Raw genomic sequence first — 22,434 nt, 5'->3', positions numbered from 1 at the left:
TATATAACAAACATTTTCAATGTAGTGTAAGTCCCTCAATAAAATAAACCGTTTTAAATTTTAAACTAAATTTTTCATTTACAATTACAATAGCTTGTATATGATATACAAATTGCGACGACCAGTACTATCACGAATGCGTTCAACACATAAACTCAACCTCAAGTCATTCGTCCTTGGTTTACTAAGTCACTTACAACAGAATCTAACCTCAAATATCACACATGCGTTACTGCGCTTGTCTGTTTTAATGAGTTTATTCGCTAGACGCACTGTGGTGTCCCGGTTTGAATAAAAATTTCAAGATTTTTTAACCAATCACGGGTCTAATAGTAATAGTTTGATTGGTCACAGTCAGTCACATGACGTGGTCCGTAAAAACGCACCCATGTGAAACCATCTTCACCAATACCTATTAATACTAACGATCACTAATAAGCAACCAGTTTAATTAGAGCCTTCGGCTCCAACCAGGTGCTTCCTTTCCGGTCAATGATCTTCTAATCTTTTACAAAATCTATAAATAAAGCGCCAGTCGCTTCTACGGAAAAAAAAACATTTAAACTACGCTTCACGCAATAAAATAGTGTCCTAACGCACGAAATTGTAGATTTTTTAACTGTTAGTTGACATTAATGACCACAAATCTTTGATTTTCGGACCCTAACTGATTAACTCGATTTAAAAAGAGCGCCAAGGTGGCTTTTGCGCAGGCGGGACCACGCAAGTCATTTTTGATGAATCGACTGTACTTAACGTAACTGAGAGCTAAGGCGGGAATTTTGAATCGCTGTCAAATGCGTTTTTTATACTTTTTTATGATTTTTAGAAGTAAAATGACGCTATAGTTATTGTTATACTATTAATCTTTAGCGAATGTATTCCGTTGATTGTAGGGAACAAACTTTGTATTGTTGTTAAAAAATCTCACGTTAATTGTAATTTTTATTTCTCTCTAAAGTTTTACAATATCTATTCTTGGCGTGCAGATTTCCTTACTGATACAACTGACGGCAATAAATATGCGTCACCATAATTAAAATTACGTGTCTGTAAGATTCCGTCGTTAAATTTAAAGCTACTATTTAAGGAACGATACATTGTATATTGAATTTCAATATTGTGAGATGCCTAATGTTATAAGCAACGCATGCGCGTTTAAGTATGTCCAATAATTAGGTGAATGGAAGGGGAAAAAATAGCATCACGTATTTTCATTAAAGTTTTATCAAGTGCAAAAATTATGACAATATTTTTGTAAAACAGGGATCATATAAAAAATTTACAACTCAGGTTAAATAGAAGGCATTTACAATTGTTTAAAAAAGTGTATAAAAATAATAACGATCAAGTGTTTATAGTATACTAGTGGACTATTTGTTTAGTAAAGAGGCTATTAAGATTGAATAATTATCCCAGGAAGAACACTACAATTTTTACAGCTTACAAAAATTGAAAGCATACATTTACAATTACTTCCATTTATTTATAATACAATAATAAAGTTACAGCTGCCATTACAAAACCACAACTGAATTGTTTTTATGAATACGTTTTGTACAAGACATATTAAAAAAATACTATAGTCATCTTATAATAGAACAACTAGTAAAGCAGTTACAGTAGTTGATAATAAATATATTGAATTATCTTACCTAATATCCAACAGTGCATTCATTCTGCCAATATAGTTTATCAAAAAAATTCGTGCTCGGCGACAAAACATTTTATTATACTTTACACTTACAAAAGCCAAACTACTAAATTTACGCAAAATAATATTTTTCGAGACGCTAGCAGTATTTCCCTTTATTTTTACCCCATACAATGGAAAGGAAGCTGTTGTTCATGAAACATAACAAGCAACAATCATGCAACAAATTAATAACCACAATACTAGCACCCATGTCCTGTTTTACAGAAGCCAAATTGACACAGTTATTATTGTTTAGTGTCAAAATTCCCAATTTTTCAGAAAATATGTTGTAAATCTGATCACAAAGAAAAAAAAACAAAAATATTTTACAATTTAATGATATAGGGCCTATGCCTTATCTTAACGTATACAAAAAAATAAAGCGCAATAATCTACATTACTATTTCGACGTAGTGTAACTGTTAAATTATTGCAATGTAAAATTTCAAAATCTACAAACTACGAAAATCGTAAAAAAAATATTTCAGCTTAACTTACTTTACTTAGATTAATTTCAATTATTTTTATAATAGCATGTTTTAAACGAGATTCTGTACAATAAGTCTTTTAATTTCAAGTCAATTTATATGAATTTTTGTGATGTCTGAATGCGCAAATTCACATAAAGCGACTTAAAGCCAATCATCTACGCGTGGATACCGCTTATTGTACTCCTAATATCGTCCAAATCAATGTCACTTGATATTTCTAAATTAGGCAGTGTCAAGAATAAAACTATAATTTAAAAAATGACTGACATTAAAGCAATCCAGACAAATTTATTACCTAACTTATAAATAATTACTTTTCAAGCATGAAACATGTCTATAAATTTATAGATCTTTCAAATGTTATATATTATATGAACGTAATTCCTTGGGCAATAATATGAAAACATTATAAATATATGATCCTATAAGTAATAACTATATAATACATAAAGATACACAAAGTATTCCAGTACTTAACAGATTACGTCGTTACAATTTCAAAATGAGCGCTCCACTGTCATTTTCAAATTGAAACGCAAAACAAAATATATTACTATACATTAAATCTTTTGATTTTTTTATTTTTTAAATTATAATAGTTTAACCTAGAAATGGACGAATTAAAGTTACCCGAAATGAAAGTCAGAACACATTGTCAAACAATAAATATCTTTCATAAAAAATAACTTTTTTGAGATTTTTTTCACCTATATAAAGTACACAAAATAAAATTTAAAAAAATGTCACAACACTGCAATAGCAAAAAATAAATGTGTAAAGAAGAATTAGTTTAGAGTAAGCTTACAGTCACGGTATGTTTATACATACGTGGCCAACGCATTATTATTAACCCCTGCCGTAATTGAGGGTGGGCCAAGCTGCTTCATGTTGCTTGGAACATATTGACCTATGAAAGATCCGTCTTCTGTGAAACGCCCTGTAAATAGTCACCCTTAAGTACACGCTTGCTTCAAATCGACAAGCATCAAAGACCCTTAAGCACCACCAAACCGTCGAACGACTTAAATAGGACTCGACGATTGGGTGGATGCTTATGCTGAAGACACAAGATCGAGCTCTCCATGAAGTACTACGGCGAAAACAACGAACTGTTGATACTTCGTGAAAAGCTCATACACCATTTAAAACACATAGTTGGTCATTTGGTTAGATGAAAGCCAATACTTCGAAAAAAGCAAGAAACCCCCACCACTACTCTATACATAAGCTAGTTAGAAGATTTAGAAAAAAAAAAATCAAAATTGAACCTTACTATTAAACAAGAGTGGCAAACCCTTGTGACGTTGTTTCTCCTTGACCACGTTTACGGCCATATTGCCCAATAAATGACCCGTCCTCATTCATACCCTCTATATAAATTAAAATAACAATTCAAAAACAAAAGAAAGCAAAAAGATGAATAAAGCGACAACCGTGCTTACCTGTATCTCCATCACCATACTCTGCCATCGAGTCCGTATCACTCTCTGGCCCTACTTTAGGCTCACTGCTCACAGAAGCTCTACCATGAGACTTATTATCTAACCTATAAGCAAAGTTACTTAACCCGGGATTACTTAAGTCACGATTTGACTTACGGTTGCGAATACTCATGAAAACCTCCTTCATCCGGGTAATCATGGCGTCCATTCGCTTGTTCCCTCTCATGTACGGCATACTTCCCGCCCCTATTTCTCTTTATAATACAAACAACAATCAAAATCAGTAACAGAATAGCAATCGCTAGCATCATTCCGATAAACCAACCAGCAGTCGCCATATTTTCGTTTGCTTTAATAAGCGGTCCGTCAGAATATATGTTAATACTTTTGACCCTACTGTCCACATGGTGGTCGCCGTCCACTGACGTAACCTTAAAATCGTACGATTCGCTTTGAGCGATACCAGGAATTTCAACAAAATCGTCATTCAAAACTTGCACTTCCTCATAATTCGGTTCACCCTCTTTTTTATATTTGACTATAAAATGTGAACCGGGGTTGCTGTTCTTGTCCGGCTTCCACTGTATCCTAACTGTGCCCTTCCCATCTTCGGAAGCCTTCACGGGTTCCCAGTCGAAATCGGGTACACCTGGTGGAGCGCTGAACCCAGCTGGGTTAGTCTTCCTCTCAATGTAGAACTCTTTAGATTCTCCGGCGTCAGTCCGTGCCGTGATATATATAACGTAGTTCGTATCCGGCTTAAGTCCACTTAACTTAGCGCTTAGGACATCCCCACCGTTGATCTGCGGGTTTCTCGCTAGTCTGCTATTCGTAGTCCCGTCGATTATGGGTCTGTAGAAAATATTATAACCCCTTAGGACCCCGTTCGGTTTTTCGGGCTTCTTCCACGTGAGTAGGAACGCAGAAGTTGCGGATTTGCTAGGATCGTTCGAGTGCAACGCCCCTAACGGGTAAGCCTCGAGGTACGACATCGCCTCAGGAACACCCTCCGGAGTGACGAACCTCAAAGTCTCACTAGGTGGTCCGTTGTATTTACCGTTGTAAACAAACACTTGAGCGTAATTTCGCGTAAATGGATCTAAATTATCCACTAACGCTTTAGTAACGTAACCTTGGACTTGTATCTCGTTGTGCATAGGCGATGATATGTCACTCCATGTCTTAATTTTGTACCCTTTCAAGTGCCCACGCACGTTCCTTTTATCTACGGCATTCCAGCTCAGAAGAGCTGTTTTTGGACCCTGAATTTTGAGCAGGGTGAAGTTGGAAGGAGCTTCCACTGGATGGTCCTCGCCTGCAATGACACTAACGTCAACCAGCGTTCTCGAGAAGGGTTCTTTGCCAAGGAATCACTCCAAGAAACTTAATTTATGATCGGAACGTGTCACAGACTAAAGGGGAAAGGCTACGTTACGCGTGAATCCCAGACGGTTACCCGCTACCGCTTACGCTACGACAATGAATCCGAACTTTCTGCGACATTTTGACGCGCAACAAATTGTTCCGTTTGATAAGTTAGTTCGTGGTGTACCGCAAAACGACACTTTTGTGAACGGATAGCCACCGGATCGCGGTTCTCGGTTCTTTGGAAAGAAATAGTTCCTCGGGGATAAGGAGGAAGGATGTATCAAGCGCGAATAGCAAAACAAGAGTCGACGGTTACCCGCTACCGCTTACGCTACAACAACGGACAGCCGTCACTTCGTGGTTCTCGGTTCTTTGCGACGAAATCACTCCACAGGTCTAGTTATTGATGCTAAAAGTAGCTCTCCGCAGACCAAGTATCGACGGCTATCCGCTACCGCTTACGTTACAACAATGAATCCGAACTTTCTACGACATTTTGACGCGCAACAAATTGTTCCGTTTGATAAGTTAGTTCGTGGTGTACCGCAAAACGACACTTTTGTGAACGGATAGGCACCAGATCGCGGTTCTCGGTTCTTTGGGAAGAAATAGTTCCTCGGGGATAAGGAGGAAGGATGTATCAAGCGCGAATAGCAAAACAAGAGTCGCCGGTTACCCGCTACCGCTTACGCTACAACAACGGACAGCCGTCACTTCGTGGTTCTCGGTTCTTTGCGACGAAATCACTCCACAGGTCTAGTTATTGATGCTAAAAGTATTTTACCGCAGACCAAGACTCGACGGCTATCCGCTACCGCTTACGTTACAACAATGAATCCGAACCTTCTACGACATTTTGACGCGCAACAAATTGTTCCGTTTGATATGTTAGATCGTGGTGTACCGCAAAACGACACTTTTGTGAACGAATAGCCACCGGATCGCGGTTCTCGGTTCTTTGGGAAGAAATAGTTCCTCGGGGATAAGGAGGAAGGATGTATCAAGCGCGAATAGCAAAACAAGAGTAGAAATCACTCCACAGGTCTAGTTATTGATGCTAAAAGTACCTCTCCGCAGACCAAGTATCGACAGCTATCCGCTACCGCTTACGTTACAACAATGAATCCGAACTTTCTGCGACATTTTGACGCGCAACAAATTGTTCCGTTTGATAAGTTAGTTCGTGGTGTACCGCAAAACGACACTTTTGTGAACGGATAGCCACCGGATCGCGGTTCTCGGTTCTTTGGGAAGAAATAGTTCCTCGGGGATAAGGAGGAAGGATGTATCAAGCGCGAATAGCAAAACAAGAGTCGACGGTTACCAGCTACCGCTTACGCTACAACAATGAATCTGAACTTTCTACGACTTTTTGACGTGCAACAAATTGTCACGTTTGATAAGTTAGTTCGTGGTGTACCGCAAACCGACATTTTTGTGAACGGATAGCCACCGGATCGCGGTTCTCGGTTCTTTGGGATGAAATAGTTCCTCGGGGATAAGGAGGAAGGATGTATTAAGCGCGAATAGCAAAACAAGAGTCGACGGTTACCAGCTACCGCTTACGCTACAACAATGAATCTGAACTTTCTACGACTTTTTGACGTGCAACAAATTGTTACGTTTGATAAGTTAGTTCGTGGTGTACCGCAAACCGACATTTTTGTGAACGGATAGCCACCGGATCGCGGTTATCGGTTCTTTGGGAAGAAATAGTTCCTCGGGGATAAGGAGGAAAGATGTATCAAGCGCGAATAGCAAAATAAGAGTCGACGGTTACCCGCTACCGCTTACGCTACAACAACGGACAGCCGTCACTTCGTGGTTCTCGGTTCTCAAATCACTCCACAGGTCTAGTTATTGATGCTTACCGCAGACCAAGAATCGACGGCTACCCGCTACAACGAACCTGAATATCCGATCACTTCTTGAGGTGCCACGTTAGCCGCGCCCTTCGAATTCATGGCGATTACTTTGATCCGATATTGTTGGAACGTTGGTTGGTTTTCGACAACAAAGCGCTTGACTTTCCAGTCGGTTATATCCTGGTTTTCGTATTCAGCTTCAGGGATGTCGCGTTTCCAAGAAACCCGATAGTGGAATTTGTCGGCGTTATGTTCAATTTTCGGCATGGGCTATTAACGGGATTAGGTATAATTCAAACAATAATTCGTTTAGCTTACCGTCCAAGTGATGATCAAGTTGTCGGGTTCGTCACCTTCGCCTTTGACATCGTCGGGATTTTTGTAGGGGACATCAGCCTCGGTTTGGCAGACGTCGGAATGACCGGATGGTAAGGACTTACCGATTTTGTTGACTGCGATCACGCGGTAGGTGTAGTTGGTCCAGGGACTCATGGGAACCTTGAAAGGAAGTTCCCGGTTATGTATGTTTTCAAAGGTTGTGTTCTCCCGGAACTTACATTGTAGCTCATATCAGTAGCCGGGACGTTATTGGATGCAGCAGTCCAAGTTTCTGGCGTGAATGTGGTATTATATTCGATAATATAATGCGAAATTGGAGCACGGTTGTCACCCATTGATTTCCACCGAATAGTGGCATCTTTAGCGTGACATTCCACACCTTCCATGTGGGGTTTGTTTGGTACATCTACAAACGCGATTTTTCTTTTCAGGTTATTGAAATTACGCAACTACATACCCTGGACGATAAGTTGAGCGTTAGCGGAAGCTTTATCTAACGCGGTTCTAGCTACGCAAGTATAGGTCCCTGAATCCAATTCGTTAGTTTGAGTGATGGTTAAAGAATAATCCGACGATCGCACGAATCTTGGTTCTTCTTCAAAATCTATAGGTTGATCGTTCTTCAACCACTCTATTTCTAAATCTAAAGAATCATCACTAACTGCGTTACACCTAAAAGTTGCGGATGTATGAGCTGCCACTTCGTAGTCTTCGGGACCGTCGGTAATATAAGTATGAACTGGAAAAAATTCTTTATCGTTAGTTTCAACGCACCATTCCTCTTACATTTGACAAACAATTGTGCTTTTTCGGCAGCAGTCCCGAATTTGTTTTCGGCGAAACAAGTGTAGTTGCCTCGGTCATCAAACTGGACGTTCGTGATTAGCAAATCTCCGTTGTTTTGCACGTGGTAGCGGCCGCCAGTTAGTTCTCTGTCGTTCAAACTCCACTTGACGGACGGCTTAGGCGCACCCAAGACTTTACAAATCATGGTCACGTCCTGACCGTCCACAGCTTGAGTATCCTTAGGGGCCTCTATGATCTCCGGGGGAAGTGCTAAAAACCAACAATCAACCACGACTTTCCCCATTTCGTACACATACAAAGCACGTTGACGTAGACATCCTTGTAAACGTAACCCAAAGAATTAGTAGCGTTGCAACCATAGTTCCCGGTATCACCTTTCGTCAGTCTTTCGATCAAAATCCTGTTACTTTCGACGCGTCTTCTCGGATTTGGAGGAGCCTCGGCTATCGGTTTTCCGTTATGGATCCACTTGATCTCCGGTCTCGGCACGCCGCCTGCCTCACAACGGAATTCGACGGTTTCGCCTTCGGCGGCGTTTATGCGTTCAGGCTCCTTCGTAAAGTACGGAACGGCTACAATTTGCGGATTAGTGGCGTGTCGAACAACCCGGTTTCGTTTTACCGTAAACTTTAAGATTAATCGAGTACGATTTGGCTTCCTTAACCCCGTTGCTGACTTCGCAAGTGTAGGTACCTTCGTCCTCGAAATCGACGACTCGGATTAAGAGTGACTTACCGTAATTGTCTTGCGTTATTCGATCCGATGATATTATAGGCTTACCGTTTTTGGACCACACCGTTTGAGGTAGCGGTCTGCAAGTCATCAAAGTCAATCGCCTGCCGAGACAAGTCCTAAAATACTTACGTCCCGCCGTAAATACAATACAGCTTTTGTTGTTTCCCTAAATACGCAACTGTGTTCTTCCTCGACACGTACTGAAGAACAGGTTCGTATTTATTCGATACGGCCGACACTCCTGTGGAAACGACATTCAAGAGAACGCTGTTCCCGTACTTGTACTCGTGCTTGAAGGGCGAGGTGGCGGCACAAGCGTATTTATAGTTATTCGTAACATCCGATTTGGTCAAATTCGAGAACCATAAATTCCCTTCGGGATCGATCGTCATTCGGGAGCTATTAATCGTTTTGAAGCCCCCGCTCGTGTACAAGTAGATCCAGTGAACGATAGGCTTCGGCCATCCATCAGGGGGTTCACAGGTTAGCTTGAACGGCTCACCTTCGTTTCCTGTGAGTGATACAGGCTGGGTTGTTTTGAATGAGTTCAGTTCGGCTTTTCGCATGAAGACGGAGTTGGAAGTGGCGACTCCGTGCTCGTTTTCGGCGAAACATTGGTATTGTCCTAAATCAACGTCTTGAGGTTTTGAGATTGACAACGTGCCGCGTCCGGGTTGCTGGGATATACGATCGTCGTATGCTTGCCATTTGAACGGCTTGCCGTTTTTAATCCAGCGGTATTTGGGGGCGGGCTCGCCTACCGCTTCGCATTCTATGTAAAATGGTTTGTCGGTTTCGCCGCCACTTTCTACTTGGAAAAGGACTTCGTCGGTTGGGGGCTGTTTCACGATGTACGGGGGCGACGGAACTGGTATACATAGAAGAGACAACGTTATAACAAATAATTGAAAAAAAAAAACGACCGCCACAATACTCCCCGCTTAAAAGAAAAAAAACAATCGTGAAGTGGTTCTGTACTCTACGTTTGCTTGTTTCATTCGTTGTATACACCTGACATTTCGCTTTCTGCAGTCTGTTGCATTCAACGAAGATTCAACTCGTTTGTTCGTTACGTTAATTAAATACACACAGCTCAGTATTTTAATTTTAAAGTATAATTAACCGCATCAAAACCGCAATAACTACAAAAGAAAAGTGACTCTTCGACGATATAAAATAACAAAAATAACAAGTCTGGGTTTCCCCGTCTTGGTGCTTTTTTTTATTATTAATCTTTAATGTGTAAGCTTGACGTGCGTCTGAGAACAAAACAAACGAACGTCGACTGCCAACTTGAGCGCGTTTTTGTCATAACAATATCCACATAATTCTTACATAAATATTTCGCAAGGTTTTTTGATACCGGCAACATTTACTCATTCAAGGTTGCGTTAAAAATAAAGTTTGATTCATAAATGATAGTGTTGATAGTTTTTGGGGGAAAAAACTAACGTAAAACACGATTTTATTAATTTCCTATCAATAGGTACAGGAACCGCGGTCGGTCATTGTAATGTTACTTACAGATCGTTGAATACGGAAACGCAAGTTTACCGATAGAGGATTTATTAAAGAGGTAAAACGTTAAAAAATCCTGTTCTAGCATTGATGACGTCACCTTTTACAATCTATTTTAAATATTTTGGAGTTTCAAAATTAAACAACCAGATTTAATATATTTTTGAAAAATTGGACTGTTTTGGGTTATCAGTTACCAACGACATTTTAAGAATAGTGCTTATGATGTTGTCATTTGTCATTAATTAACTCATAAACGGAAAGTATTAAACGACACGTAATCGTGTATTAGCGAAAAGATAAAATTAATCTTACTGAAACCACAACCAGAGCTATGAATCAACTGGAAGGATGTATATCTGACAAAAATATCAACATGTGAATAATTCTCCTGGGAAATAAGCACGACAAACTGATATTTGAAAAAATGGTAAATTATTCAACAAACAAAATTACATCAGATTTTTTCTTTATCAACAGTAACAACACATTTTTTGCAGATGACAATAAATTGTTATAAGGATTAATTTTTCAAGTCTTAAAAATACAAAAACGATGGTGGAGAAAATTTCAAAAGCGAGCGTGGTTAACGAAAGACTTCATTTAATACTCTTTACGTTACCCAGTACGAAAATAATGACAGAAACAATGTTTCCTCGTTAGAACAACACCCCACTAACGTATGCAAATGAGTTTGGCCCCCAACAAATTTTCACCTCTATACCATTTCCAATTATAAATTCGACCGATAATGCAGTCGCTACTTCCGCGTTTTGGTCACCTAACGGTAACATTTTACAGCATATGTTGAAAAAAACTAGGATATTGCATCCTGAGTAACAGTTGAATACAAGCTTATAAAAAAAGTCTTACCTTCTCGTCCTAATGAGCATGATAAACTAAATATCGTTAACAACAAACTAAAAATTATTCGATCTGCCATCTTTGTAGCGTGTAGAGAGTTACACCCTGTAAACAAAAAAATTGTTAGTATTCTGTTCCATTATGAATGTAAATACATCAGAACATTTCTAAATTTAGCAACAGATTAAACCGACATGAATAAATAAGAAAATGTCAATTAATAATTAATTACAAATTAATATTTACAAAATATCGCAATTAAGAGCAGTTATTTGCAGTAAAATCCACGAGGACAAAATACAATTTCTCGTTTAATTTAAAAGCTTGAGTCAATAGTATAACATAATTAAATTCTAACCCAATATTGGCATCAATGACGTCACGCGAAACTCCCTTTAGCTAAAATTCCCTCGTAACGTTAAAATATGAATAATTTCGTTGAACGTGACACGCTAAATTTAATCACGGGCACTTTGAACGTCGATTTCATTAAATATTCAAAATGTGAGCGACGAAGTTATTGAACTTTAAATACCCGAAGTGTAAATGTGACGTTACCTAAACGTTAATTCACTCTTCACATAAGCAAGTCTAGACTTTAAATGTACACGAGGAAGACACAACGTTGCACTCACTATGCAAATATTTATGACGCTGATAGCGTTTATTTAAAATTGTCTATAAGAGCGCTTTTTCCGGTAAAATATATAACTCTTTGTTCGTCTCTACCCCTCGATACAATTCTGCATCCGCAAAACGAGCCATGTGGAAAAAAGTTTCGTTCGACTGAAGCGGAAAACCGCACGTTCGCTGGATTTTCTTCGATTTGAAAAGAAATTTCGGTTTTAGATTTTGCGAAAAAACTTTCACTGCAGTGGATCGATAAGGCCATGCGATGTCCGCAACATCAAAAGGTTTTTTTTGGGATAATGCGAGAAAGAAGTTTATTTTTTCTGGCAGAATGCCCGCTATGTAAATATTTTATTTTCCAAGTTGAGTGTTTCGACATGTAGTCATCCTCCATTTTCGCGTATTCACCAAAAAACCCTTCGTTTAAAATTAAACCGGGATCGATTCTGCGTTGGTCATTTCAGAACGCACGTTTTCCTTTTCGGGATGAATATTTCAAACGGACAGTAAGCTGAAAGGCGAATGATCGGGGGATGATCCTGGAGGCGGCTCCTGAAATTTACATACATGCATCGGATGTCTCAGTTTTTTGTTTACGTCCGCATTTGTGCTAGAAATTAAATTTACGCAAATTTAGAATACAAAAATAAAGCGTTTTTTGAAACGAACTCAAATATGCTTCATGCATGTGACAAACATGTGACAACAAAAATAATGCAGATGATCTTACTAACATAATTTAAAATGTTTGGTAATATATTTTTATTTTTAAACTTCTCAAAACGGTATAAATCAAACAAATAAACAGAGATTGCTTCATGCATTTTTTTTGAGACATCCTGTATAAGCAGATCTAAAAAATATGGGTAGATTGATAAACTACACGTGTACACACGATATTCTTAATGCAAGTCTAAAAGTTCACAAAAATTTGTCCATTGCCTCAAAAGACGGAAACGGGGACCTACTTTTTCAGATTCTAAGAGCAATGAAACGAAGAGAAAACAGGAAATTAGCCACTAAGAAATAAAAATTAATGAATCATTTATTTTAATGACTGAATAAAAAATTGGTCGACACAATTTCGCTCCTAAAATAATAAAATTTGATTTTTTTGGAAATTGTAACCTGCTGTTACAAAATTTTGATTTTTTTTTCCAAAAATATAAACGTCTCGCGTAAAAACTGAACACGGATTCATAAACTACAAGTACAGGAGTATGTTATTTTATAAAAGGGACCATATACGGATAAATTGTGATTAACGATTTACCATGCTTCCGATAACCTGACAACGTTTACATGATTTCAGAACATTCGGTTTTGCAATTTCAAAGTAAAGTTGTTCTTAAACAATGTTGACTTTTTTTCCAAAAATTTGGATATCTATGGCAAAAACTCAATATGTAAAGTTTAACAACAATCGGTTAACATGAAAGTAGCCAGTCGCCTGTGGGATTCTTATACAATACTTTCTTAGAAGCAAAAAATGGCCTAAAAATTTGATGACATCTCACATAATTTGGGTGTTGATCACTTGCGCGCGGCGGTCAGTTTGCGCTCTGTGGCTGGTTTAATTCCCAAAAAAGTCATGGGATATTTGCGCGCAAATATGGAATTATTATATTATATGGGTTATTACAGCAAAACCTCTCTACAACGGACAGCTCTGGTGACTCAGAAAGTGTCCGTTATTGAGAGGTGTCCGCTGGAGATAAATATATTTGATGTATGCACATACATCAATTATGTATACTGTGAGATTATCCAAGACAGGTAGATATTTATACTTTCGCACTTAAGTGGAATAGCCACCATATTTTTCATTGAGAAATTCCTAATATGTATATTAATAAGAAGCTTATCGAATTTCAAAAATTGAGCAGATTTAAGAATTTAAGCAAATAATAAATTACTGGTGTAGTGCTGCCGTAATCATTTGAAAGGATTTAACATACCATTTTAAAATTTATTTTTAGGAAAACCGGTAACCCCTACAGTGGATTAAATAAGGTACCGCGGGCGGTACTCAAAATTAGTTAATCCGTTAACAATACCTGAGCTGTTCACCAGGTAAAATCACGGAAACAAACAAATCTGTCCGTTGTGTAGAGGTAAATTTCTATGAAATTTATTAAAAATGTACAAATTTTACTGTCCGAGTCCGCTGTTGAGAGGGTCCTTTGTTAGGAGGTTTTACGTATTACATTTGCTAAACACACTTTCGGTTTCTTAAAAATTGTCCGTTGATTAGAGGTGGCTATTAAGGGAGGTTTTGCTGTATATATATTAATGTTTCGAATTGAAACGTAAAAATAAAAACAAACTGTTTTATTTTTCCAGAAAATGAACCTATTGGTAGAAACGATTACTTAAGAACATGATTCACATAGCAATTTCCCGTAGAAAAACAAGGATTTTGCAATTAAGTTCCGCCCCACGACTTACGACGGGTAAAAAAATCATCACGATCGAGATGGGGTGGGTGGGCGGGGCTTACATGTTGCCTTTTTTTCTTAGTATACGTAGTCATCTTTTCACAACAAAAACTTAAAACAGATGACTGCATATATTAAGAAAAAAAAAAGACAAAATATAAGCCCCACCCACCCACCCTACTTCAATTGTGATGATTTATTTTTATTCGTCGTGAGTCAAGAGGGCGGAGCTTAATTGCAAAATCCTTATTTCTCTACAAGAAATGACCATGTAAGACATGTTTTAAGTATCGTGTTGTTACAAAAATACTAGCTATATTAAGTAAAAATAAAGCCAGATTAAGATCGAGACGAATGGGTGGGGCTTATCTTTTTTTTTTTACTTAATAAGTACCATATAGTTTGCTTTAAACAACACGATTACTCAAAAATATGTTTCACATAGCAATTTCTCGTAGAAAAACAAGAATTTTGCAATTAAATTCCGCCCCACGACTTACGAGGGGTAAAAAAAAATCATCACGATCGAGATCGGGTGGGTGGGCGGGGCTTACATGTTGTCTTTATTTCTTAGTAAACGTAGTCATCTTTTCACAACAAAAACTTAAAACAGATGACTGCATATATTAAGAAAAAAAAGGCAAAATATAAGCCCCGCCCACCCACCCTACCTCAATTGTAATGATTTATTTTTATTCGTCGTGAGTCAAGAGGGCGGAGCTTAATTGCAAAATCCTTATTTCTCTACAAGAAATTACAATGAAAGACATGTTATTAAGTAAAAATTAAAGCCAGATTGAAATCGAGACTGATGGGTGGGGCTTATCCTTTGGTTTTCTTTCTACTTAGTAAGTAAATATAGATTGCTTTAAACAATCCGATTACTTATGAACATGTATAATAGGACAATTTCTTGTACAAAAACAAGAATTTTGCAATTAAGCTACACCCCACGACTTACGACGGGTAAAAAAAAAATCAGCACGATTGAGATAGGGTGGGTGGGCGGGGCTTACGTACTGCCTTTTTTTCTTAGTATACGTAGTCATCTTTTCACAACAAAAACTTAAAACAAATGACTACGTGTATTAAGAAACAAAAGGTAAAATATAAGCCCCGCCCACCCACCCTGCCCCAATTGTGATGATTTATTTTAATTCGTGGTGAGTCAAGAGGGCGGAGCTTAATTGCAAAATCCTTATTTCTCCACAAAAAATTACCATGTAAGACACGTTTTTGAGCATCGTGTTGTTAAAAAAATACTATCAGTATATTAAGTAAAAATTAAAGCCAGATTGAGATAGAGACGGATGGGTGGGGCTTATCTTTTGGTTTTCTTTTTTACTTACCTAATAAGTACATATGGTTTGCTTTAAACAACACGGTTACTCAAGAATGTTTCACCTAGCAATTTCTCGTGGAAAAACACGAATTTTGCAATTAAGTTCCGCCCCACGACTTACGACGGGTAAAAAAAATCATCACAATCGAGATAGGGTGGGTGGGTGGGGTTTACATGTTCCTTTTTTTTTCTTACTATACGTAGTCATCTTTTCACAACAAAAACTTAAAACAAATAACTGCATATATTAAGAAAAAAACGGCAAAATATAAGCCCCGCCCACCCACCCTACCTCAATTGGGATGATTCATTTTTATTCGTCGTGAGTCAAGAAGGCGGAGCTTAACTGCAAAATCCTTATTTCTCTACAAGAAATGACCATCTAAGACATGTTTTGAGCATCGTGTTGTTCCAAAAATGCTAGGTATATTAAGCAAAAATTAAAGCCAGATTGAGATCGAGACAGATGGGTGGGGCTTATCTTTTGGTTTGTTTTCTTTTTTATTTAATAAGTAATATAGTTTACTTTAAACAACACGATTACTCAAGAATATGTTTCACATAGCAATTTCTCGTAGGAAAACAAAGGTTTTGCAATTGAGTTCCGCCCCACAACTTATGAGGGGTAAAAAAGAAATCATCACGATTGAGAAAGGGTGGGTGGGCGGGGCTTATACTTTGCCCTTTTTTTCTTAGTATATGTAGTAATTTTTCACAACAAAAACTTAACACAGATGACTGCATATATTAAGAAAAAAACGGCAAAATATAAGCCCCGCCCACCCACCCTACCTCAATTGTGATGATTTATTTTTATTCGTCGTGAGTCAAGAGGGCGGAGCTTAATTGCAAAATCCTTATTTCTCTACAAAAATGACCATGTAAGACATGTTTTGAGCATCGTGTTGTTCCAAAAATACTAGGTATATTAAAAATTAAAGCCAGATTGAGATCGAGACAGATGGGTGGGGCTTATCTTTTGGTTTGTTTTCTTTTTTACTTAATAAGTAATATAGTTTACTTTAAACAACACGATTATTCAAGAATGTTTCACATAGCAATTTCTAGTAGGAAAACAAGGATTTTGCAATTGAGTTCCGCCCCACAACTTATGACGGGTAAAAAAGAAATCATCACGATTGAGAGAGGGTGGGTGGGCGGGGCTTATACTTTGCCTTTTTTTTCTTAGTATACGTAGTCATCTTTTCACAACAAAAACTTAAAACAGATGACTGCATATATGTATTAAGAAAAAAAAGGCAAAATATAAGCCCCGCCCACCCACCCTACCTCAATTCTGATGATTTATTTTTATTCGTCGTGAGTCAAGAGGGCGGAGATTAATTGCAAAATCCTTATTTCTCTTTAAGAAATTACCATGAAAGACATGTTTTTGAGAATCGTGTTGTTCAAAAAATACGAGGTATATTAAGTAAAAATTAAAGCCAGATTGAGATCGAGACGGATGGGTGGGGCTTATCTTTTGGTTTTCTTTTTTACTTACCTAATAAGTACATATGGTTTGCTTTAAACAACACGCTTATTCAAGAATATGTTTCACATAGCAATTTCTCGTAGAAAAACAAGGATTTTGAAATTCAGCTACGCCCCACGACTTACGACCGGTAAAAAAGTGTCATCACGATTGAGACAGGGTGGGTGGGTGGGGCTTATATTTTGCCTTTTTTTTCTTAATATATGTAGTCATCCGTTTTAAGTTTTTGTTGTGACAAGATGACTACGTATATTAAGAAAAAAAGGCAACATGTAATTTCAGCTCTATATACATATCCAATGACTGATAAATACGTGTGCAATTGTGACTCTGAAAGTACTTACTCATTTTTAAATGACTAACACAGATGCAGATCTTTGACCGCAGCGCGCAACTGACCCTTGCTTTCCAGGTAGTTTGCGCACAACTGTCCTGTGGGATTAAGACCACCTGCAGATTTTTTTGATCGTGAAAAATTTCATGTTTAAAAATGTACCTGGGTTGTATGAATCGATTAGTTTTCAATTTTCTCAGAAACCATTATGCATATTAAAATGAGTACACCGACCAAAAAATTGATGACGTCACCTTAAAAAAAACTGTCAATAAATTGTACCTCGTGCATCATTTTTTGAAAATGTAAATTAAATACGAATTCACATAGGATGAAAAATAATTTTCTTTCAAAAAAATCATTTTTTCATTCGTGAATAAACACGGCCGCCGTACGCATCCTTGCCTCACATACTATTCAAAACTTTGCAGTCCACGGTCACGCAATCCAACTTCTGTTTAATTTCTCGGTCAGTTTAAACTCGAATTTAATTTTAGCAAATAGCGGCGTACCCTCTTCATTACGTGGTAGACAACGAACGGTCAAATTTTATCGATTACATGTGTCTATTACCACTTATTGTGGCGGTAGTTTGAGGTCAATATCCGCAGCTTTTTATTTGTGTACGCATTCTCTGCCAAACGTACAAAATCTAAAATGTCGCAATCCTTTTTTCACGTGGGAATTACCGAAGTTTCCACAATCTGCGGTGCGCGAACAAATTTACAACTCCCGACGAATTCCCCCGTGGAAGTCGGCTTTATTGAATTTCTGAAGATCAAAACTTCGCCATACATCTTGAAGCGAATTCTACTCGTTTATGGTCTTAAAACTTCCAGGAATGATTTCATCATTATTGCATTCTTGTGTCGGCTATGTACTCAATGCAATAATTGTGTGTGCGTTTAAATTAAATAAATACTTGTATCGGAGTGTTATTTTCATACGCTTTATTGCGGTTATAATTGCATTGTCCTATAAAGCTCGATAACAAAAGTGTTGATAATGATGCAAGAGTTATCTTTGTTGTTGTTAGTGTGTAAGAAAATCAAAACAAAGAAAAATGGTGTTTTTATGGCAATGAAAATTAGTGTTGTCAACTACATGTCATAATTGTATTTTTTCAGTCGTCGCAACAGTGTTTCATTTTTTTGAAAACTAAATTTAATAACAAACACGATAATAGTTTATGTTAGTTTTAGCTTGAAAAAAGTAACGAGATGTGTTGACACTTAACACAAATAAATCTTGTCAACAAGACCATAAAAATGTGCTTTATTCCAGATGCGCAAAATGCGGCCTAAATTTTTCTTGTTTAATATCCACTAAAGTAAAAATTATAATAAAACGGCACATAAAGTGCACATACTTGTCACAATGACGTCATTACTGCCGTCATCTGGCGCCATCTTTGGCCAACTTATTTTAATTAGATCTTCAACAAGTTGAAATTTAATTACGTCATATTAGCGTGGTCTAATTTAATGCAAATTGTGTTCGCTTTCCTCGGTAAATTGTTGCGGAAATTTGAAGTTTTATTTTATTCGGTTGTATTTCATCTAGTTGATACCCGAGACGACTCATCAAAGTTGAATGAGTCACTTCGAGAGGAAAGCAAACAATTCTTCTAAATATAAGGTTTCTGAAACCCCTTGAGAATTAAGGGTGCAAACAACCGGAGCAAACACAGGGGTCTTATGTCAAATGACAAAAATTTGACAATAATTACGTGTGGGTGGAATTTAACGTTGTTGACTGTTCCTTCGAATCAAGTCTACGACATGAATGTAAATTACGAATGCAATTACTTGAGCATTTGAGCTATTTATATCCATTGATTAAATTTAAGAATAGGTTATCCGAATAAATTGGACATATGATAAACATACTTCAATGACAGGTTCCATGTATTAAATAACTTAACACTAAAATAAAGATGACTTCAAATCAGAAAGTGACTTATTTCCTAAACCCGTCAAGTGACATCATTTCCGAAATGACAAAAACGCATCGAAGAAAGTCAACCGCCGGCAACTTGATTCTTGCGAAACAAAAATATTTTAAGATTAGGTTAACTAAATTTAGCCGTGTTGCACAATGGGAATATTGAATTTAGGGCTTAAATCAATCGAAGTTCGTGCCTGTGTCGCATGACGCATTGAAATTTTGACAACTATGCCCATGCTACGATAAAAACAAAGCAGTAAAATCGTTAAATGTTTTCCTGACATAAATTAAATACTTCGACTACAACCGAGGTGCCACTTGTCTCGAATGTTGTTTTATGTTGTTTTTCTGCAACTTCCCGTTATCTACCTTATCTAGATACTGAACCCTTATCTACGTTTGTTGCAAACATACAACACTCACCAGATTATTTCAAAATCTATGTTATTTGTCCATGATAACGATTTATCACTACACTACAAACACACAACAGAGATAGGTGCGGTCTAGGCGGTCGTCACACTCACTAATCAAATTACTATTATCACGAACTATCACTGGTTCAAAGATGCCTACTTATTCGAGGATTTAACTCAACTAACGTTTTAGTAAAAATATCTAAGAGGAGGATTTGACTGTCCATTATACATCAACGAAAATGATTCATTTTATTTTATTTTAGACTAAAACCACTTGGTGTTGGTAGGCGTGGTGAATCTAGTTGTTTTTCAGGCGCCATCTCGCGCAAGTAACGCCAAACACTCACGTCAATTTTAAAAGTAGCACAAATTCAAAGAAAATTCCTTCCCCATTACGTCATTATTTATTAATATTGATTATTTTGAATTCATGCAAATGAGAGTGATGCATTTATTACAAAATAGTATTTCAGGTACCCATGACTTCATCTGCAACGAAATGTCATTGGACCACAATTTTATTTCTATAAAACATTTTCTAGAAACTAATTTATCACTCATCATTACCATAAAAATATACACATTTCCTCAGAAGCGCAACAATAAACTCTGTGCTTCACAGAAGAAAAAAGTTTTTTCTTATAAATAATTTCATTCAGTCTAAAATCGTACTAAAACAGCATAAACAGCTTTTGTGATACTCAATCTTTATTTATTTCCGCTGAGACATAGTTGGAAACATCAAAGTAACGGTAGAAATGGTAATCAACTCATAGCTAAATTTACTAATTTAGCTATGACGACATGACGTCATCAACCTTTTAATGAATATGAACATATTAATTTATAAATGTACAATCTAAGCTAGTGGCAAACCTTACTATCACTATGAGTTTTAGACAAATATCTTGAACACTTTTTGAGAAAATAAAGTTAACCGGTTTGTTTCTTCTTATAGTTTCTCAAGCGATTCTAAAAATTAAAAACTGTATTAAAAATTTCAATTAAGTCTTGTTTAACACAGTTTCTACATGACATTTAATCACCATAAAATAAATCTCTGCATTCGTTATCTAAACAATAAAAAAATAAAATTTAATTTTTAAATCTCAAAGCACTTTGCATTTCAACCCATACTTAATTTTAATAAACATTTATTTTACATTTTAAATTTTAATGAATACTCTGTACTGTAATCATAAAACTTTGTTAGTGTGTCATCAAAATTTCAAAGAAACTCGTTTTGTACTCTTTCAAGCAAACCGTAAAATTTTAGATGGGTTTACTTTATAAAAGTTTGGAGGGGATGGCACATTTTGGGTAATCTACACGACAGTCGTAATAATCAGTTCATGGTTCCGGTCTACAGAATTCCCAACAGACATACTAGACGGAAATAGGAGACCACAATTTCGCACTTGACAAACAACAATACTTGGCTTATACTCATGAAGATAATCCTTTATAAAGTTATTGCTACAATACTAATTTATTCTTTGCCTATTCGTATCCTGGTATAGTATGTTATATGGAAAATAACAAACCAAATCCATATTATATTAGATTATTTAGTAATTCGGTAGCAATTATCTTCCACACATCTTATAAATGGAGCAACATTGAATTACCAAATTTTTAAAATTTAAATTCAAACGCGCTACGACAACAATAGTTCCGATGACCCTAATTCAAATCTCCCAGAACTACTTTTATCTGGCGCCTGCGCATGACCTCGCGTAGTTCACTCTGTCTCTATCATCTGTCGCATTGATCGCCCTCGCCATTTGTACCATTTTATTGTAAATTTGTTTAAAAATGTTCCGCACAACGGCTGTCCGCGTGCATTCCCTTGTAAAAGGGGCACTGAACATTTCAAAACCATCAGTAACAACAACCAGGTTTATGTCTTCTCATAGTACCGAAACAGATGAACAGTTTGATGCCAGGTAAATTACGTAATTCACTATACATTTGTTTATAATAATAGTAAAAGCACCCTAAACTACGAAAGAAGATTTTTCGCGATGTGTCCCGGTCGGGTTCATTTATAAAAAATTGCGAAAAGTAGGCTGGGTATGGTTTTCTTAACCAACTAAGGTTACGTCGCGTGGCGGCAAATTTAAATCGTGACCACGTTTCAGGTACGAAAATTTCTTCAACAGGAAGGATATCGACGGCTGGGAAATCCGACAAGGTATCAATGATCTTTGTGGTCATGATTTGGTCCCAGAACCTAAGATTGTCGTTGCGGCTTTGAAGGCGTGCCGCCGGGTTAATGATTACGCTTTGGCTATCAGGATTTTGGAAGCCGTGAAGGACAAGTGTGGCGGTAAAGTTAACGAAATCTACCCGTACATCATCCAGGAGGTGAGACCCACTTTGACAGAGCTTGGAATTGATACACCTGAGGAACTGGGATACGATAAGCCAGAGCTCGCGTTGCAGTCAGTCTATGACATTCATTAAAACCTAATTTAGTTAGTCAATGTAATGTGTTATTATTAATAATAAAATCAGTATAATAATAAGTTTTTGTTGTTTTTTGAAATACAAAAACGTAATAATGACGCAGCTGCCGGTGTGCCAAGTTGAGTTTGGCAAGAAAATTGTCAAACGTAAACGTTGCTTGGCAAACCTAGCGCCGTGTAAACTGCACTTAAGGAAATTTACGGCCAACTACACCGGAAATTTGTGCATAGGTGGC

At 37.2% G+C, this 22,434-nt stretch overlaps 2 protein-coding genes across 5 annotated transcripts; one reads left to right on the top strand and one right to left on the bottom strand.

Annotated features, from left to right (window-relative positions):
* Nucleotides 1-1,711: 1,711 nt before the first annotated feature.
* Nucleotides 1,712-20,005, bottom strand: Nrg (Neuroglian). 4 transcript variants are annotated; one of them, XM_064073265.1, is made up of 14 exons: nt 11,484-11,593; nt 11,135-11,230; nt 8,873-9,611; nt 8,630-8,820; nt 8,305-8,580; nt 7,988-8,257; nt 7,659-7,940; nt 7,420-7,607; nt 7,181-7,360; nt 6,907-7,132; nt 3,786-4,944; nt 3,630-3,733; nt 3,461-3,557; nt 3,034-3,124 (listed from the first exon to the last, which is right to left on the bottom strand). In XM_064073265.1, exons 1-13 carry the CDS (start codon nt 11,494-11,496, stop codon nt 3,463-3,465), a joined length of 3,819 nt encoding a protein of 1,272 aa, XP_063929335.1. In that variant the 5' UTR covers nt 11,497-11,593; the 3' UTR covers nt 3,034-3,124; nt 3,461-3,462. The 4 variants fall into 4 exon arrangements, with proteins under 4 accessions (XP_063929336.1, XP_063929337.1, XP_063929334.1 ...); XM_064073266.1 differs by lacking the exons at nt 3,461-3,557; nt 11,484-11,593 and adding an exon at nt 19,735-20,005 and having other exon boundaries at nt 1,712-3,124; XM_064073267.1 differs by lacking the exons at nt 3,461-3,557; nt 11,484-11,593 and adding an exon at nt 11,684-11,785 and having other exon boundaries at nt 1,712-3,124.
* A 1,457-nt stretch (nt 20,006-21,462) lies between these two features.
* On the top strand, nt 21,463-22,258 carry LOC135141369 (cytochrome c oxidase subunit 5A, mitochondrial). Its single transcript, XM_064072423.1, has 2 exons — nt 21,463-21,676; nt 21,872-22,258. Exons 1-2 carry the CDS (start codon nt 21,546-21,548, stop codon nt 22,194-22,196), a joined length of 456 nt encoding a protein of 151 aa, XP_063928493.1. The 5' UTR covers nt 21,463-21,545; the 3' UTR covers nt 22,197-22,258.
* Nucleotides 22,259-22,434: the final 176 nt, after the last annotated feature.

The sequence above is a fragment of the Zophobas morio genome, unplaced genomic scaffold, assembly GCF_036711695.1.
Source record: "Zophobas morio isolate AGI-343-1 ecotype UQ-CSIRO unplaced genomic scaffold, CSIRO_AGI_Zmor_V1 ptg000044l, whole genome shotgun sequence".
NCBI classification, from domain to species: domain Eukaryota; kingdom Metazoa; phylum Arthropoda; class Insecta; order Coleoptera; family Tenebrionidae; genus Zophobas; species Zophobas morio.
This window is presented reverse-complemented; position numbering and strand designations above follow the sequence as displayed.

Bases quoted from the DNA above. Each gene is read 5' to 3' on its own strand.
- LOC135141369 (XM_064072423.1), top strand. From the start codon at position 21,546: ATGTTCCGCACAACGGCTGTCCGCGTGCATTCCCTTGTAAAAGGGGCA. The intron at 21,677-21,871 runs GTAAATTACGTA...ACCACGTTTCAG, and splicing joins GATGAACAGTTTGATGCCAG to GTACGAAAATTTCTTCAACA.
- Nrg (XM_064073264.1), bottom strand. The intron at 8,581-8,629 runs GTAAAACGAAAC...CGCAAATTGTAG, and splicing joins GATTAATCTTAAAGTTTACG to CCGTTCCGTACTTTACGAAG. The intron at 8,258-8,304 runs GTATGTGTACGA...GTTGGTTTTTAG, and splicing joins TGTCTACGTCAACGTGCTTT to CACTTCCCCCGGAGATCATA.